The sequence below is a fragment of the Myotis lucifugus genome, unplaced genomic scaffold (assembly GCF_000147115.1).
Source record: "Myotis lucifugus unplaced genomic scaffold, Myoluc2.0 scaffold_2, whole genome shotgun sequence".
Classification (NCBI taxonomy): domain Eukaryota; kingdom Metazoa; phylum Chordata; class Mammalia; order Chiroptera; family Vespertilionidae; genus Myotis; species Myotis lucifugus.
The window spans coordinates 26,547,042-26,565,446 of NW_005871050.1; the positions used below are offsets into that span (position 1 = coordinate 26,547,042).

Here is an 18,405-nt window from a genome sequence, read left to right on the forward strand (position 1 = left end):
AAAGCACTTTGAAGAGTAGCAAGCACTGTGTAAATGTAAGACATTTTTATTATTATGGAGAAGAATCTATATTTGTATTCCTTTTTTTAAAATTTGGGTTGGACAGAAACTAAATAGGGTTTGATGACTGATGAATCCTTAAGGCTATGCATGTAGAAGAAAATTATCTATCAGGTACCAGTGTAAAAGTGAAGACAATAAAATAATTGTTGTTTTTTTACTTGACGGTAACCTTACAAATTGTTTTTTTTTTTGTACTTAAAAAGTCATAAATAGACTTTTGAAAGTCTAAGTTGCTCATATTACTATGGTAATACATTTGTGCATCCCAACAAAAAATGTTTAATCTATATTTAAGCCAATCAGTTTATGATTAAAGCATAAGAAGCCCCTAAAATAGCCTGTCTCACAAGAGAAAAATGGATGAAGGTAAATGCAGGAAACATTTGCTGCACTATGTCTCCCACTACAGATGCCTCACGGCAATAAGAATTGCAACCACCAACCATCACCATTAATCACAGGGAACCTGGTGCTACATCACTTAGCTATGAATAAGTGAAATGACCTAGCACTTTCTGCAGTTACTTAAGGGAGTTGTTGCAGAGAGTGGTATTGTTCCTTTCTGGGGGGTCTGCATACCTTCAGTTGTTTTTCTGTCTCTAGTTAATTGGAACTTTTAAAAATAAATTTAGGGAGAGACAAAATGGCAGAATAGACGGACTTGTCCTGAGCCTTTTCCCAGAGCAGATAGAATGAGCAACTAAATTGAATAACATCCACCCCGAATTGGCGAAGTAGACACAGCTGGTGAGACAATTCGCAGCCAGGAAGGGCAGAGGACACCTGGAGAATGGTAAAATCAGGGATCTGGGCTGGGGAGAACTACAAGACCTCCGAGCCCAGAGGGTCAGAGGGAAACTGCACAGCACTGAGCCATGTCCCTTGGGACAGGCACAGCGTCTGACTGTGGAAAGGAGGTCCACAGGACTGATAGTGGCAGGGGGTTCTAGATCTGGGTCCACAGTCATGAAAGACTGAGCCCAGAGGGGGCATTCAGGACGGCTGCCCAGACCGCAAGGTGCCGGGAGGAGAGGGGCTCACAGAGGTGCAGCTCTTTCCCCTCTTTGTGGTATTTGCTTTTCTTTGCTGAACCTAGTTCATAGGACCTTTCAGATATGGACATTCATCCGTGGCTGAGGTGCAGGAGGAGGTGCAGACTTGTGGAGTCTAGGAGAGCCTGAGGTGAGGAGAGGGTCAAGGAGAGGTGGCCGCGAGTCTGGCGCTGAGTCATACCGTACGCACAGGACCTAGGAAGCCTTTTTCTCCTGAAGAGATGATAGCCCCTCTCTGGAGTCTCCAGGCAACCAATACAGCCACACTCAGACTATGCCCTGAGTTGTACAAAGGAAAAAAAATCTGAATAGTCCCTGAGAGTACACAGGGACTGGCCTAAAGGGAGGCCTTCAGTCCCAGCAACAGGAAACTGAGAAGCCACAGACAGTACAGAAGAGTGGGATCTTAAACCATCCAAAGGAATGACACTTCACTGTTTCATTTTTATTTTATTTTATTATTATTTTGTTATCTCTTTTTTTCTTTATTTTCCTTTTTTTGTTTGTTCCTTTATTTTCTATTTATTTTCACATTATTTTTCCATCATTCTAATTTATTTTATTTTATTATTTTATCCTATTTTTAAATCAATTTTTAAAAATTTATTATTATTATTATTACTATTATTATTTTCTTCTCTTTTTCTTTCTTCTTATCCACTTATTCTCTTTCTGCTTCCTCTATACTGAACTGAGGTCCTCCCCATATTCATCCAATTCTTAACCTTACTTTCTGTATATAAGATTCTGCCCCCACCCTCCTTACTGGGAATTTGGTGTTTGTATGTTTTGGTTTACCTGTTTGTTCTCTGGTGTTTTCTCCATATATATATTCCTTTTTATTCTTTTACTTTCCTCTCATACCATTTTTTCTCTCTTCCATATCATTTGTGCTCTCTTTTCTCTCCCCTAATTCTCTTTTCTCTGATGGTCACTTATATTGGGGTTATCAAAACCACAATGAGGTACCATCTCACACCTGTCAGAATGGCTATCATCAACAAATCAACAAATGACAAGTGCTGGAGAGGATGTAGAGAAAAAGGAACCCTCGTGCACTGCTGGTGGGAATGCAGACTGGTGCAGCCACTGTGGAGAACATTATGGAGTTTCCTCAAAAAACTATAAATGGAACTCCCATTTGACCCAGTGATCCCACTTCTAGGAATATATCCCAAGAAACTAGAAACACCAATCAGAAAGGATATATGCACCCCTATGTTCATAGCAGCACAATTCACCATAGTTAAGATTTGGAATCAGCCTAAGTGCCCATCAGTAGATGAGTGGATTAAAAAACTGTGGTACATCTATACAATGGAATACTATGCTGCGGTAAAAAAGAAGGAATTCTTACCATTTGCAACAGCATGGATGGAACTGGAGAGCATTATGCTAAGTGAAATAAGCCAGTCAGAGAAAGATAAATATACCATGATCTCACTCATTTATGGAATATAATCAACAAGATAAACTGATGAACAAAATCAGATCCAGAGACAGAGAAGCATCGATCAGACCATCAAACCTCAGAAGGAAGGTAGGGGAGGGTGGGGGTAAGGGGGAGAGATCAACCAAAGGACTTGTATGAATGCATATAAGCCTAACTAATGGACACAGACAACAGGGGGGTGAGGGCATGCGTGGGGGGGTGGGGGGCAATGGGGCGATAAGGACACATATGTAATACCTTAATCAATAAAGAAAAAAAATTAAAAAAAATAAATTTAGTCTGTTTTAATTTTTTAAAATATATTTTTATTGATTTCAGAGAGGAAGCGAGAGGGAGAGAGAGATAGAAACATCAATGATGCTCAACCACTGAGCAACACTGGCTGGGCTTAATTGGAATTTTTAATTTCTCTGTATAACCTCATTTTTAGCTCAGAATACAGAATGTCTATGGGCAGAGGATGAGAGAAGAAGAATAAAGCCTGTTTAGGTTGATGGTCTAACTATAAACCCTTCATGTGGATGGGACATTTGCTGCATAATCTAAAGCAACTAAGTCTCATTGCCATTCTCTACCTTTTCATTTAGGGTAATTGGGTGTGGCTGAAAAAGTTCCCCTCTGGAGATGTTAAGTCCATCAAATCCAGTGCAAGTGATAAAACCAATCTGTTCTCTAAAATAACTAACATTTTATATTTACATAAGAAAAATGATTTCCCCAATCCTACCAATTATGTTCAAAGAATCCTTGGGTGGTTTCTTTAACAAAGCAGCCTGAAGATTTGGGTTGGACAGAAACTAAATAGGGTTCAGTTTAAAATCTTGACTCCTCCTTGAACATAAAAGATTTGTGAAACTTAAGTTATTGAGTGACAGGACACATTCAAATCTTGAACTTTTTTTTTTATGTGCCTCAGGCATGACACAGCTCTGGCCACCGACACAGGCATCAAGCTAGGATGAACTAAGGACTGTACATTTGCTTTGTCCCTAACTGATATAAGAGCAACACCACCAATCATGTGTCTCCTCGCCCATTACCAGGGGGTAAATCTTGAACTTTTGATGGTAACCAGCTAGGGCAGTGGTCGGCAAACCGCGGGTCGCGAGCCACATGCGGCTCTTTGGCCCCTTGAGTGTGGCTCTTCCACAAAATACCACATGCGGGCGCACACGTACAGTGCGATTGAAACTTCCTGGCCCATGCGCAGAAGTCGGTTTTTGGCCTGGGTGAGTCTATTTTGAAGAAGTGGCATTAGAAGAAGTGGTGGGGGGTGTTGGTTGGTCGGGCGATGGGAGATGTGGCGCAGGCAGGCCATGGAATACGCAGCACAGGGGAGGTACATTGTTTTGAGGTATGTTCCCTGAGGTCGACCCCTTCCAACTCTCCCATCCACACTCGTCTCTCTGAAACAAGTATACAAGACAGTGTGGATGGGAGAGTTGGATGGGGTCGACCTCAGGGCACGTACCTCAATCAGATTGAGGACGTTTTTAGCAAAGGCCAGCTTAGGAGTACCCTAATTAAGTTAATAACAATGTACCTACCTATATAGTTTAAGTTTAAAAAATTTGGCTCTCAAAAGAAATTTCAATCGTTGTACTGTTGATATTTGGCTCTGTTGACTAATGAGTTTGTCGACCACTGAGCTAGGGAGATATGGCAGAGGTGAAGTACATGCCTACCCAGTAAATGTTCAGATGACCATCTAGCTAGCACAGGTGCTCCAAATATTCTCTGCTTCCTGGGTTTGTCCAGAATATGAGTAGGGCATGACTGCATGTATAGAATCTTCTCTATTGTAACTGAGGACATATGACTGTAAAGATCTAGGGAAAATTTAGGCCTAAATTTTTCCATACTAGGGCTCTAGGGCTCTTAGTGTAAAGCTAGATGTTGTAACAAAACACCCTGAAATATTTAATGTCTCAAACACAGCAGAAGTTTAATTTTCATCCAAAGATCAGTATAAGTTAGGTTTCATTAGTTGGCTGGTGACTCTTCTAATATGGTGATTCAGGGGCCCAAGATATAACCATTTTATGACTCTGCTCTCTCCTAGGGCCTTGTCATCATCTGCTTTCATCTATAGAAGTAGGAAAATAGCATGGAAAGTTGTATATTCACTTCTTAAAAACCTTAGACTAGAAATATCACTGATCACTTCCTCTCATATTCCATTGCTAAGAATTCAGTCATATGGCTACACTTAGCTCCAAGGGAGGCTAGAAAATGTGCACTAGTTGTTTTCCCAATAAGAAAAGGAAGTGGATTTGTATTGAACTTCTAGCAGTCTCTGACATAACCACTTTGTACTCTGTCTTTCAACAGTGGTTCAGAGCCCCATAGTTTTGGTTACTTGGTCCATAAAAGCTGCTACAATGAAACCTGAGAAACTATGTGTGGGCTGATTTTCCATGTCTGCCTTAGCTGGTTTAAGCTGGACTGTGATTTTATTTATTTTATTTCTGTATCTCTAGCATGAAGTCCAGTGTCTTGTACATTGTGGGCACGTAATAAATGCTTCTCACATTAGTGAAAAAATGAATAGTTGCAAAGAGAAAATGTAGCCAAAATTCTAGGTGTTTCTTCTGAAACAAATTTTATAGGCAATCTATTCCAGCTTTTAATGTATTAACCTTCTTTAATCCCCCTGGGTCACTGAGCTTCACTCCACAGAGTCCCCAAAGAATCTGTTAGAAGGCCACAGTTCCAGTATTCATTTACGATATTCCCTCTTTGACCATTGCATTCTTTTACTACCACCGCTTGTGATATTGTGATTTATAAGAAATATATATTTGTCACAGACAACAGGGGGATGAGGGCATGAGTGGGGGGGATGGGGGTAATGTGGGAATAAGGACACATATGTAATAACTTAATCAATAAAAAAAAGGACAAAAAAATAAAGAGCAACAGCCCTGAGACACAATAAAGACATTATTAAAAAAAAAAGAAATATATATTTGTCCTTTGTCCCCATTTCTGGCACAGAGCTCCTAAAACCCTTGAAATTTCCTAAGTGATGAGAATGATAAAGGTACCTTTTGTTATGTTAATGAGGTGACTATAGGAAAGCACCAAAGGATGAGAGTGGTTGCCAGGAGAACCAGCAATGTGATTAGAGGGTTGGAAATTTCAGTCCAGTCACCCTGACTGTGGGGGAGGGGAGTGGGGATAGAGGTTGAATCAGTCACCAATGGCCAACGATTTAATCAATCATGCATATATAATGAAACCAATGGCCAACGATTTAATCAATCATGCATATGTAATGAAGCCTCCATAAAACCCCAAAAAGACAGTTTGGAGAGCTTCCAGGTTGCTAACACAAGGAAATTTAGAGAGAATGGCTTGGAGAGGGCATGAAAGCTCTGTGCCCTTTCCATCTACCTTGCACTATACATCTCTTTTATCTGGCTGTTCTTGAGTTATATCCTTTTATAATAAACTGGTACTCTAGTAAGAAAAATGATTCTGAGTTCTGCGAGCTGCTGTAGCAAATTAAATAAACCCAAAGAGGGGTTCATTAAACTTGTAATCTATACAGCTGGTTGGTTAGAAACCCAGTTAACCTGGATTTATGACTGGTGTCTCAAGTGGATTGGAATAGTCTTATAGGATTGAACCCTTAACCTGTGGGATCTGACTCTATCTCTAGATATATAGTGCCAGAATCGAATTGAGTTATTGGACACCCAAATGGTGTCAGAGAATTGCTTGATTATGTGGAAAACCACTCCCCTCCCCCTCTCACACACAAAGTGAAATTGGTGATTAGAATCCTTATTGCCACTACAAAATAGCACAAGCATAGTGGCTTAAAACAAGACCCATTTATTATCTCAAAGTTCAGAATATCAGAAGTCTAAGTGAGCTCAGTTGAGTCTTCCATTTAAGCATCACACAAGCCTGAAGTGAAAGTGTCAGTCATGCTGGGCTCTTATCTGAAGTTTCTGAGGGGAAAACACTTCTAGGCTCATTCAGGATGTCATCAGAATTTAGTTCCATACAGTTGATGGACTGAGATCCCCATTTCTTTGATGGCTGTCAGCTGAGAGCCATTTCCAACTTCTAAAGTCTACCCATATTCCTCAGTTTATAGCCTCCTTCCTCAGTCTACAAGCCAAGAATAGAGCATTGAGTCCTCACACTTTGAATCTCTGAATTCCTCTCATCCCTTCTCTTCTGATTTAAAGGGCTCATGTGATTAGATTAGGCCCACTTCTATACTCTCCCTTGTGTCACATAGCACAATCACAGGAGTAACACTAGGATTTGGAGATTATCGGGCCAAAATTCTGCTTACCACACCAGCAATCATAAAAAGGCTGAAGAAGGGTATGTGCCATAAATTCTGGTCCCTAATTGAGACAGGACACCTGTGACTCTCCTCTCTCCCTCTGTTTCCAGATAAAGGACCTATATCATGAAAATATTAACCCTTTGTTGGGCTTCTTCTATGATTCGGGAATGTTTGCCATTGTGACAGAAATCTGTTTCCGAAGGAGTCTAGAAGACATACTGATGAATGAAGATGTGAAACTAGACTGGATGTTTAAATCATCACTCCTGCTGGATCTCATTAAGGTTAATGGAAAAACTGAGGAAGTCTTGAATTTTCCCTGTAGATTAGAACTTAAATATTTTCGTATGTTTTGTTTTCCTTGGATCCTTGTGATGATTTCACTCTTCTACCTTCCTTCCCAGGGTATGCCTCCCACCCCTTCTCACAGTCTTTTTGCCCATATCTGTTATAAGGTACTAATATAGAAAGGTTTTACTTGCCCTTCTCCTCACCCAAATTTGAGGGTCATATTTTTTTTTGTTTACTTCCTATTGGCATTGAGCACTCTTTACTTTCAGTAATCCTTTCTTCCATTCCACTTCTTTGCTTTCTGGTTGTGGGAAAGTGCTCATTTCCAGATTATTTGATGCTGCTTAGTCCAATCTCCTGGCTTTAATCTTCTAGCAAGTGGTTCAGTCTAGAACTGGATGATGGGTCTTTGCATTACCATGGGTGTAGATATGGAACTCAGCATGACCAGTAAAACTAAAGACCATTGGGTCTATCAGGCAGCACGTTCATTTTCTGAGGCAAGAATTATTCACAGCCAAGACAGTTCATGGATGGGCTTCAAAGGAGTCCATGAACTCCCTGGAATAATATGCAAATTCTGTCTATGTGCATTTTTATGAGGCTGATCTGGATAATCAATGACTTGTTGAGCTTCTTGCATATTGATCACTGTCTTGACCTTTGTATTATGGCCTAATCTTTTTCAAGCTAGCTTTTATAGACATTATCTTGTTCCAATTCTTTATAAAATAAGTGTGATTGGCCTCCTTTTACAGAGGCTCAGAGAAACTAAATGAGGTGTACTTTCTTATGTAGTATCTGCCACACATAATAGGTGCTTAATAAATACAGGGGTGGGCAAAAGTAGGTTTACATTTGTGTGTACATGAAACACAGAGCATAGCAAGTAGACTACAAGAATGTGTAAAAAATGAAGGCTAGCAATTTGAGCACTTATGAGATTGTACCTAAGTGCACTGTGCCATTGTGACATTCTTTTGAGTTAATAAAGCTATTGTAATAATTATAAACTGCATGTCTTTTATACGAACAACTATAAACCTACTTTTGCCTTCACCTGTATTTACCAGCCAACTATTAAGTGGCAGAGTTGATAATGTTACAGAATTTACCAGGTGACCGAAAAATACACAGGAGATACAGGAAAAACCCATTTATTTCCAGTGTACTAGTACCATGACTCAGGGGAGCCTATTTCCAAATCCTGAGTGAACCAATATGGAGGAAGCTTTCTCTTTATACCCTTTGGTTTCTTTGTCCCCCAAATATGGATCATACTTCTGGAACTTTCGTGGGCTTTGCAAAAAGCCCCATGTGTTGGGATAAGTGCCGTGAGACCACACCTAAAGGCCTGGCTTGGCGCCAGCACTGATAACTCCCTCTGGGGGTTGTGTATTGTTCATGGTTTATGGCCTCTGTAAAATGGGAGTACTTACGTAAACAGGTTTTGCAAGACCAGATAATTAAGGAAGGGGCAGTGACTAGACTATAGGCCAGTGATGGCGAACCTATGACACGCGTGTCAGAGGTGGCACACGAACTCATTTTTTTGGTTGATTTTTCTTTGTTAAATGGCATTTAAATATATAAAATAAATATCAAAAATATGTGTTTTACTATGGTTGCAAATATCAAAAAATTTCTATATGTGACACAGCACCAGAGTTAAGTTAGGGTTTTTCAAAATGCTGACACGCCGAACTCAAAAGGTTCGCCATCACTGCTATAGGCTAACAGGAATGTGCATTAGGGATACAGAGTCAGGCTGCTAACAACCCCTCCCCCCCCCCCCGCAAATGTCTTATTTTCCTCATCAATAATAGAATCCAAATCTCCTAATTCCTGTTTTAGTACTTTTCCACTTACCTTGTAAGCAAGGTCCCGTGAATTAAGGGAGGAACCTATAAATGACAGTACTCTCAGGCCCATGATGAATGAAACCCAAACATTAGACAACTTGGGGAAAATCTTACCCACTGCAGACTCTGCTAAGAAATACAGGGGACTGCAGACGTTTTGAGGGCATATGATATAAAGCATACAAATATAAAAGGGGTGTCAGGCTACAAAATAGAGCCAGATACTTTAAAAGGCTAGGCATAAACAGTTCTGAAATGATTACATTAGAATATGGATATATTTATATGTGAATGATTAAATCCATCTGAAAGAGTTCTGGTAGATCACATTTGAGTGTCATAAAGTTGCCAAGCAAGCTGCAAAGATCAGGAATATTCAGCTTTCTTCTTTTTTATTGCCTATTTTACATTACAAAAATAATGTATTAAATTAATTTTAAAAATCCAATGATATAAAAATATATTTATTCATTCTTTTTCATATCCTCCTCCAAAGTTAGCCACTGTTAACAATTTGGTGATTAGCCTTGTAATTAATTTCATGTGTATTGGTATACATTACAGATTTTGTTTGTTTTTTAAAATATATACTGTCATATAGTTCTGCAACCTACTATTTTTTACTTACTCTATGGCTTACAGATGTTTCCCTGTTGACACATATAAATATACCTGATTATTTTCAATTGCTGCAGAACATTCTGTAGTTTGGATATACCACAATTTGAACAGTCCCTTCTTGATAGGTATTTATTGTATTTCCAATTATGCAATATTATAAAGCAGAGCTGCAATGAGAATTCTTGTATATGTCTTCTTGTACAGATGAGCAAGCATTTCTTTGGAGAAGAAGTAGAATCTGTAAGTCTCTCTCTCTCTCTCTCTCTCTCTCTCTCTCTCTCTCTTTCTCTCTCCCTCTCTCTCTCTCTAGCTATGGCCAATTTGCCCATCCAAATTGATGTACCAATTTTCATTCCTGCCAATAGTAGATGAAAGTTGCACTAGACCTTTGGGAGGGGGGCAAAATCTTCAAATTCTTGGCAATTATATATGTATGAATCCATCCTGTGTTTGAAATGGCAGTAAATCTTCCAATAACACACAATTCTTGATACACTCAAGATATGATTCCTATCAAAGCATACAATTTTAGAGTTAAAAGGGCCCAGGAAACAATTCTTGTTGTCAGAGTTTGCTTTGCCTGGATATAAGGAAAAAAAAGGCTGAATTCTGGATCATAATAACTCATGCCATTAATCTCAGAAAGTAGCTCTATAAGCGAAAAATAGTTAAATAAGTTGCTAGATAAATCCTGTTTGTATCATCTTCAGGGCATGAAGTACTTACACCATAGAGAGTTTGCTCATGGGAGGCTGAAATCTCGGGAACTATGTGGTAGATGGGCATTTTGTACTAAAAGTGACAGATTATGGCTTTAATGACATCTTGGAAATGCTAAGACTCTCCCAAGAGAAACCTTCTGAAGGTAAGCTATGTATTTTACCTTTCTGATGTTCATAAGGTAGCTCCAAAATTCAAATGAGTATATGCACTGAATTAAAGCCTCAGGCTGATTCAACTCCTCACTTTTGTTGAAAATTCAGCCTCATTTCCAAGCCAAAGGAGTTGAATGAATTCTGTAGGCTGTAATCTTAGCAAAGCCTAACCTTCAGAACAAAGCCTTTGCAATAATGTTGCGTTCCTGCTGTGGCAGGATTAGGCTGTATTGTTTGGAGACCCCAGGAGTCCCTGGAGGAAAGTACTGAGCACTGGGCACACAGTAGGTGCTCAAAAATACTTGTCAGATTGAATGGAAGGTAATTTGGTAGCTGGACCCCTACAAAGCACATTCTGAAATGGGATGTCACTAGAGCCTACTCTCACTGTCTCTGTCAGAGAGATAGAAGCAAGTAGGGGGCCCCTAGCAAGTTAATGCTCTATGGGTTGTGTGGGAGGACTTCAGACAGAACTATGGCATTCTAGTAAATAAGTAGGTATGGCATTAAGGTCCATTTTGTGTTTTTATCTTCTGTAGTGCACTAGTGGCAGCACCAAACAATGTCTGTAGGGATAATCACAGATCAAATAGAAATCTGCAGTGGGGAGTGGGAATGAGTGAATGAGAACTAGGAGGAAATGAACTGATGGAAGAGAGGGAGGAAGAAAGAGAAAAAGTAAGAAGGAGAAACAATGAATCAGGTAAAATACACATCAGAAAGTTTTAACCAGTATTGCAAGGGCAAAGAAGAGAGTGACACAGAAAACACAGCCCAAAAAGATAGGAGGAGGGAGATAAAATTACAACATATTCTCATATTCTTTAAAGGATCTTTGGCATTATAAGTTTTAAAACTGCTGACTGTATTACATAGAAAAAATGAAGAACGAAAGACGGAGGGACACATGCGCAGATAGAGATGGACAGTCTGGTCATCAGTGGTATCATCTTTGTGCTTTACAAAACTTGTGGGATATTAAACTTTAGGGAATCATCTAGTCCAACTCTCTTATTTAACAGATAAGATAACGGAGGCTCAATATTTTCTCAAATAATGCAGCTACTTAGCAGCATTTCCAGGAATTCAATTTTGGTCTTCTGCAGTCTAGCCCTTTCATCCAACTAAATTAAAACATATACTAATTTCCTCTTTCTCTACCCATCCATGCTTTGGAGGATGAAGCTCCTGGTAATCACAATAAAAATCTTGTGATATTCTCTCTTCTCTCTTCTCTCTTCTCTCTTCTCTCTTCTCTCTTCTCTCTTCTCTCTTCTCTCTTCTCTCTTCTCTCTTCTCTCTTCTCTCTTCTCTCTTCTCTCATCTCTCTCTCTCTCTCTCTCTCTCTCTCTCTCTCTCTCTCTCTCTCTCCCTCTCCCCCTCCCTCCCTCCCTCCCTCCCTCCCTCCCTCCCTCCCTTCCTCCCTCCCTTCCTCCCCTCCCTGTTCTTATTGCAGACTTAGTCCTATGGTTATTATTTGGCTGATTCCAGGTTGAAAGCTTGGAGTGGTTTCCTGGTCTTAGAGCTAACGTGTTGGGACAGCAGCTGCAGAGTGGCAAGTACTTAGCTTCCTGTCAAAATTAGTTACCCACAAAAGATAAAACACAATGCCAAGCTTTCCAGAATTCCATTTAATTCACAGGTTGACAACTTTCAAACTGAAGAAACTCTGGTCTCAGAGTGAGGAAAGGATAGTTGCAGTGTATCTGTGCGTGTGTGTAAGTGTGTGAGTGTGTACTGTGTCTGTCTCTTTCTCTACCTCTCGCTCTTTCTGTTTCATTTCACTCTCCAAATTGCTACGGCAGTGTGGATGCTCAAACCATTCTTCACACACTGCAGCCAGGAGTTTTCTAAACTGCAAATCTGATCATGTCACAGCTGTGCCAAAATTCATTCAGTGGCTTCCCATGGTTTAGGATAAAGTTCAAATTCTTTTACATGGCTTATGAGCCTTGCATGGTCTGGGCCTTGCAAACCTCTTTCCATCTCTATGCTCCAGCAGTGCTGAACTCCTTCCAGTTGTTTATTTACACCAGGCCCTCTCTTACTTACAGATCTTCACACACACACTGTGCACATTGCTTAGGATAGTCTTCCCTTCCCACTCTTATATATACTTATCTGATTCTGGCTAAATTCTATTCCTTCTTTAGGGCTCAGCATAAATACCACTTATTCAAGAGGGTTCCCATGATTCGTTGTGCTGGGCTAAGTTCTCTTAATGATTCTTAGGGCTTTGAACTTTGTTGTAATACTATACTTTTTTTTTGTATTATGTGTTTAATTAGCTGTCCTCTTTCCCTATTTAAACTATAAGCTCCGTGAAGGCAAGAAATAGGTTTGCTTCCTTCAGAACCTTTCTCAACCAGACAGGATAAATGTTTGCTGCATCAATAAATGGATGAAGTGCCCTAACCGGTTTGGCTCAGTGGATAGAGCGTCGGCCTGTGGACTCAAGGGCCCCAGGTTCGATTCTGGTCAAGGGCATGTACCTTGGTTGCGGGCACATCTCCAGTAGGGAGTGTGCAGGAGGCAGCTGATTGATGTTTCTCTCTCATCGATGTTTCTAACTCTCTATCCCTCTCCCTTCCTCTCTGTGGAAAATCAATAAAATGTATTTTAAAAAAATAAAATAAATGGATGAAGTAACTTGCTGCTCCCTGCCGTAGATGACAGGGCTAATTATCTTATAATTAAAAAGCTCTTAGAGGTCATCTGGCTCAATTTCCATTTTATAGTTGGAGAAACTGAGGTTCAGAAAGGTGAGCTAAGTAGTGACCAAGCTGAGATTTTAAACTCAGGTCTCTTTATTTCCATATCTATGATATTCTTGTACTTTACCACACTGACTATTGAAAGGTGATTTTATCACCATAGCAAGGCTCAGAGTTAGTATTGCTTCCAGCAGATAAAAAAACAAGCTAAGGTAATTTTTCTAGTTTTCTTGAGAGTTTAAGTATGGCATGTAGTGTTCTTACTTGGCTCTGGAGTAGGGATGGGGAAATGGGGGTGGTTTGTAAGTGTATTCATTACTGTCTACTCTCAATTATATAACTATAGTGCAGATAAAGCCGCATTTTAGCCATTAACAACATACATGTAAGTGCTCTCTGAAAATACTATCTGATAATGATTGTATTTAATAATCCAGCTTTTACCACAGAGTTCTGTCCTCCTTTCCCTTTTTGTGCTTTTAAATTTGCACAGAGAGAGGATGCCAGGAAGAAGCAGTTACACTCCATTTTCTCTGCTCCCAAATATTCCTCCTGCCCTCCCCCTCAAAAGCATACACCTGAAATCCCACAGGCATAAATATATTCTTTGTTTGAAGTATAATTTGATCTTTTCAGTCTTATTTGTAAATATCAGTCCACTTAGGTAAGGAGTCATAAGGGCAAAATCACTATAGAGAGTGTATCAGAGACTTCCATGGGGGCAGGGGAGAGGGAAAAAAGACTGGGGATACCTAGAAGAGAAAGAGAAAAGGTGAGTATATGATTGACGGTAAGGTGAGAATTCCCTGTTCTACCATTTTGATCAGGATTGGCTCAAAATAAGAATTTCCAGGGTGAGTTTCTCTTTCTGGGGTTTCACTAACAAACCAAAATAATCTCAGACCTTTCACTCTTCCTGCTTCATAGAAGCTTGTCCCTTGGACTCCCTTCCCAATACCCCAAATTTAACAAGATGAAAAGTAAGCCACCACTTTCCCCCGCACCCTCAGTGAACATTACTTCAGCATCTCTATCTGGCCATCAACCTGTTGTTTACTATAACTTTCACCCCTTCTCAGAGCACATAGACCTTATCCTCAGCCCTATCACTTCCTTCCCCATTGTAGCCTTCCTATGTATCTGGTTTCCATACTGCTGCTGCCACCTGCACCCCTATTAAGGCCCCTTTCACCTCGACTCTGGCTCTTCCAGTAACAACTTCCTAGCTAGTCTCCTGGACTCCAGCCTCTCTGGTTCTTTAATCCAGCTTGTGCAGTTTGCCAGATTCATCTTCCTGTACACGGTTTTCATCAAATTCTTCTCCAACTGCTGTACCCCTACTGCCTTTTGTATTCATTCCAAATGCCTTCATTTGTCTCTCAGGGCCTCTCACCTTCTGCCCTCATTCTTCCACATACCCTTCCTCTCCCACTTCATCAACCCCATTTTTCACTTATCATTATTTCTTAACAGAGTCACTCATTTTAGCCAACCTAATCTGCTTACCACCACCCCATCCACAATTTGCTCCTTTCTACCTCTTATTCTTTTGCATGTACTGTTCTTTTTCCCTGCAAAGCCTTTACCCTCTCAGCTCTAGGAAACTGCACCTCAACCTTCTTAACAAGTTCCTTTAAGATTTAACTTTCCCAGGAAGCCTTTCTGGATTAGGTTGATCAGTTCAGTTTTATATTTGTTTGCACTTTAAGAAATTGTCAATATTTAACCATTGTGACCTATAGAAACAGCAATTTCATACGATTCAATGTAAAAGATCCCCGCCAACTTTTGACTATTCTATTTATATCGTTAATGTGTATTTCTTCACATTTCTTCAGCATCTCTATCTGGGCATCAACCTGTTGTTTACTACAACTTTCATGTATTGCTTAAGGGGTTCTCCCCCCAAAATTTCTGAGTATCTAACTGCCGTAACACTCTGAAAGCAGAAATAATATATTTTTTACCTTGATGGGGCCTGAAATGATGCAGAGCACACTATGGGTGGTCAAATTTGGCTTTTAATGGATTCATTTTCTTGTACTATATAGTAGGCCTCGTCACTATCTCTCTTGTATTGCAGTTAGGGGTACACATGTCTGTCTTATCCACTGGTCTGTGAACTGTGCAAGGGCAAATGCAAGGCCTAATTTATCTTTGGCACCTTGCCTGTACCTAGCACTGTGTCTAATACATAGTAGATCCTCAATAAATATTTGCAGAACTGAGTTGAAGGATTTGCTGTACCTTTTTGCTATTCAAGGAACAGAGGAGGCCTGAGGATCCTCTAATCCTTTTAGAGAAGACCTGGAGAAACCAACCTATGAATCCCTGAGCTCCAGCACAATCAAATTACTAGACACATATAGATTTTAGCAAACAGAAAATCCATGGCAACCAGTCTGGAAATGCACTGCCTTTCCTTGGAAGCCTGCCAACTGCTACTGGCAGGCTCAAGAGAGCAAGAAAGCAAGAGCCAGATAGTTTTCTACTTTGAGCTTCTCTGTCCATCCCCACACATGTGTTGTGTATGCTGGCATGTCCTAGGGTGGGGAAAGTAGTATACTTTCTCTGTGCATAATTCCTTAGGTTCATATATTCAGACCCTGGGAAGGCACTAGCATGCCAGTTTGTTTAATCTTTATATACTAGAGTCCCGGTGCATGAAATTCATGCACTGGGGGCGGGTGGTCCCTCAGTCCAGCCTGTGCCCTTTTGCAGTCTGGGACCTCTCAGGGGATGTAGCAGTGCGCCAAGCGGCAGGTGGCCAGGGAGGAGCCTGAATCGGGGCCGAGTGTCACACCACTCGCACTCATCCTGGCTCGCTGCACCTGCTGCCACAGTGCTGTAGTACTGCCACAGAGTCAGGAGAGGCTCCCACAGTGGCAGCTGCGCTCACCACCCGTGAGCCCGGCTTCTGGCTGAGTGGCACTCCCCCTGTGGGAGTGCACTGAGTGTCTGCCCCCTGGTGGTCAGTGCACATCATAGTAATCAGTCGTTCTGGTCATTCCACCGTAATTGTCCCTTAGGCTTTTATTATATAGATAAAAGACTAATATGCAAAGTGTCCCCTCGGGAGTTCAACTGGGAGACTGGGAGTTTGATCACTCACTATGATGTGCGTTGACCACCAGGGGGCGATGCGGAACAAAGGAAGGCCCTGGCCAGCAGCCGGCAGCCAGCAGCCAGGGAAGGGAGGCCCCGGCCGGCAGCTGGAAGGCCCTGATTGGCCCTTATCATTGGCCAGGCCTAGGGATCCTACCTGTGCACTAATTTTGTGCACCAGGCCTCTAGTAACAATATAAAGCAGTCAATGAAATAGCACACTTGGAGCCCTGGGGGACATACTGTCAGTTAATCCACCCTGCATTCATTACACAATACTTTCTTTTTAGAATTGTTGTGGACAGCCCCTGAACTGCTGAGAGCCCCCAGGGGAAGCAAGTTAGGTTCTTTTGCAGTAGATTTCTATAGCTTTGCCATCATCATGCATGAAGTGATGGTCTGGGGAACCCCATTCTGCATGATGGACCTGCCTGCTGAAGGTAAGCAAGAGGTGAGAAAAGCATACCAGGGGCTCACCATGACCCAGATTATCAGGCCAACCCACAGACCAGGGCGAGGGACCCCACCTGTCAAAGGAACCCTGCTCACTCTGCAGACGCCCGTTGAGCCACGGCGCCACCCCAGGTGCGGCAGCTGGGGAGGGACTTTGGGAGGTTGGCTCCAGGGCATGTCCAGCCTGTCTAGCCCAGTCCAGCCCTGCCGGCCACCTTCTAATTAATTTCCTTTCAATGTACACGAATCCGTACACTGGGTCACTAGTGGTAATATAAGTTACTAACATTAAGGGAAGCTGAGTGAAGGCCATATAGGCAATTGTATTATTTTTCACAACTTTTCTGGAAGTCTAAATTTATTTCAAAATAAAGGAATTTAAAAATGCAAACAAAACAAAACAAAAATCCCCAAATAGTTAGTTATCCTTTGCCCTACTTAGAGTCCAATATCATTTGTCTACTCAAAGCTCCCCAACTGTTCCCCATCACTTGTCAAATGAAACACGTGTTTCTCACATGACATACTAGTATAATGCTTTTCACAGTCTGGCCCCTAACCACTTCTCTAGGCTTATCTTCACTCCCCACACTCCACCTAAACCCCATGACTGGCAGTGCCCTGAAAGCCTTGTGGTCTCTCACACCTCTGTGTATTCACACAGGCTGTTCATAGTACCTGGAATGACCTCACCTTTTCCCCACTTTGCCTCATCCAAATTGTGTCACCTCCTCTTGGAAAGCTTTTCTGACCTCTTCAGTGTGAGTCAGGTGCCCCCCTTTTGTTTACCTGCATGTTTGTCTGCTAGAGCACTTATATTGTTGGTCATTGTTTATTTTCTTAATTGGACTGTGAGCTCCTCAAGGGCGTGAATCATGCTTGACCTAAGTAGAGAAGTGACCCATTCAATTTTATGGTGTTCTGAGAAAGGAACAAAGACTCCCTCTGCTAGAGAGTGGATGGGGCAGTTGTATTCCAAGGAGTTGATTTACATGAACTCTATTGCACTGAGAGAGTAGGGTGAGAGTAGGGTGCTGTGATGGAGAAAACATTACTGGTATAAGCAAACCTGGGTTATAAGAGCAGAAGGTATGATGTCACAAGGAGCTAAGAAGTCAGAGGCAACAGCTGAAATTCTTTCATGGGGTAAGGGGACTTTTATTATGGCCTGAAGCATCACTGTTGTGTGTTATAGCCAATGGGAAGAGCATACAGGTAGGGCAAGTAAGGTTTGGTTCATGATGAGGATGTTAGGGTTGGGGTTATGGATAGCAGACTAAGGATAAGAAATGAGCTGAAGATATAGGGTTTAGATTTTATCTTGTGGGTTATAAGAAGTCATGAATGGGTTTTAGGCAAGAAAGTGACATGGCCAAATTCATGTTTTAGGAATGGTTTGGAGAAGGCTAGGCTGGAAGCAGAGACCAATATGAGACTAGTGCAGGTTGCTAGGGGGCAGTGAAGGCTAACCATTTTCTCCTACTTCTAGGGAGTTTTTTCCCTTTGTAAAAACATCAGTCGGACTGATATAGACCTCTGGTCACTAATGGCTGTTGTGTCTGAATTGAGAGTTTAAAACTCCCAGTTGAGGTTTGAGACATTTGCAA

The 18,405-nt window shown here is 41.2% G+C and overlaps 1 protein-coding gene and 1 pseudogene across 1 annotated transcript in view; one reads left to right on the top strand and one right to left on the bottom strand.

Annotated features, from left to right (window-relative positions):
• GUCY2F (guanylate cyclase 2F, retinal) overlaps window positions 1-18,405 on the top strand; it is a 115,068-nt gene that overhangs the window by 48,273 nt on the left and 48,390 nt on the right. Inside the window, 6 exon segments of the mRNA XM_006082338.1 lie at window positions 3,156-3,235; window positions 5,658-5,664; window positions 6,991-7,161; window positions 10,362-10,415; window positions 10,417-10,516; window positions 16,636-16,785. Of these exon segments, the coding sequence (XP_006082400.1) occupies window positions 3,156-3,235; window positions 5,658-5,664; window positions 6,991-7,161; window positions 10,362-10,415; window positions 10,417-10,516; window positions 16,636-16,785 (562 nt within the window).
• LOC111827272 lies at window positions 3,472-3,616 on the bottom strand (annotated as a pseudogene).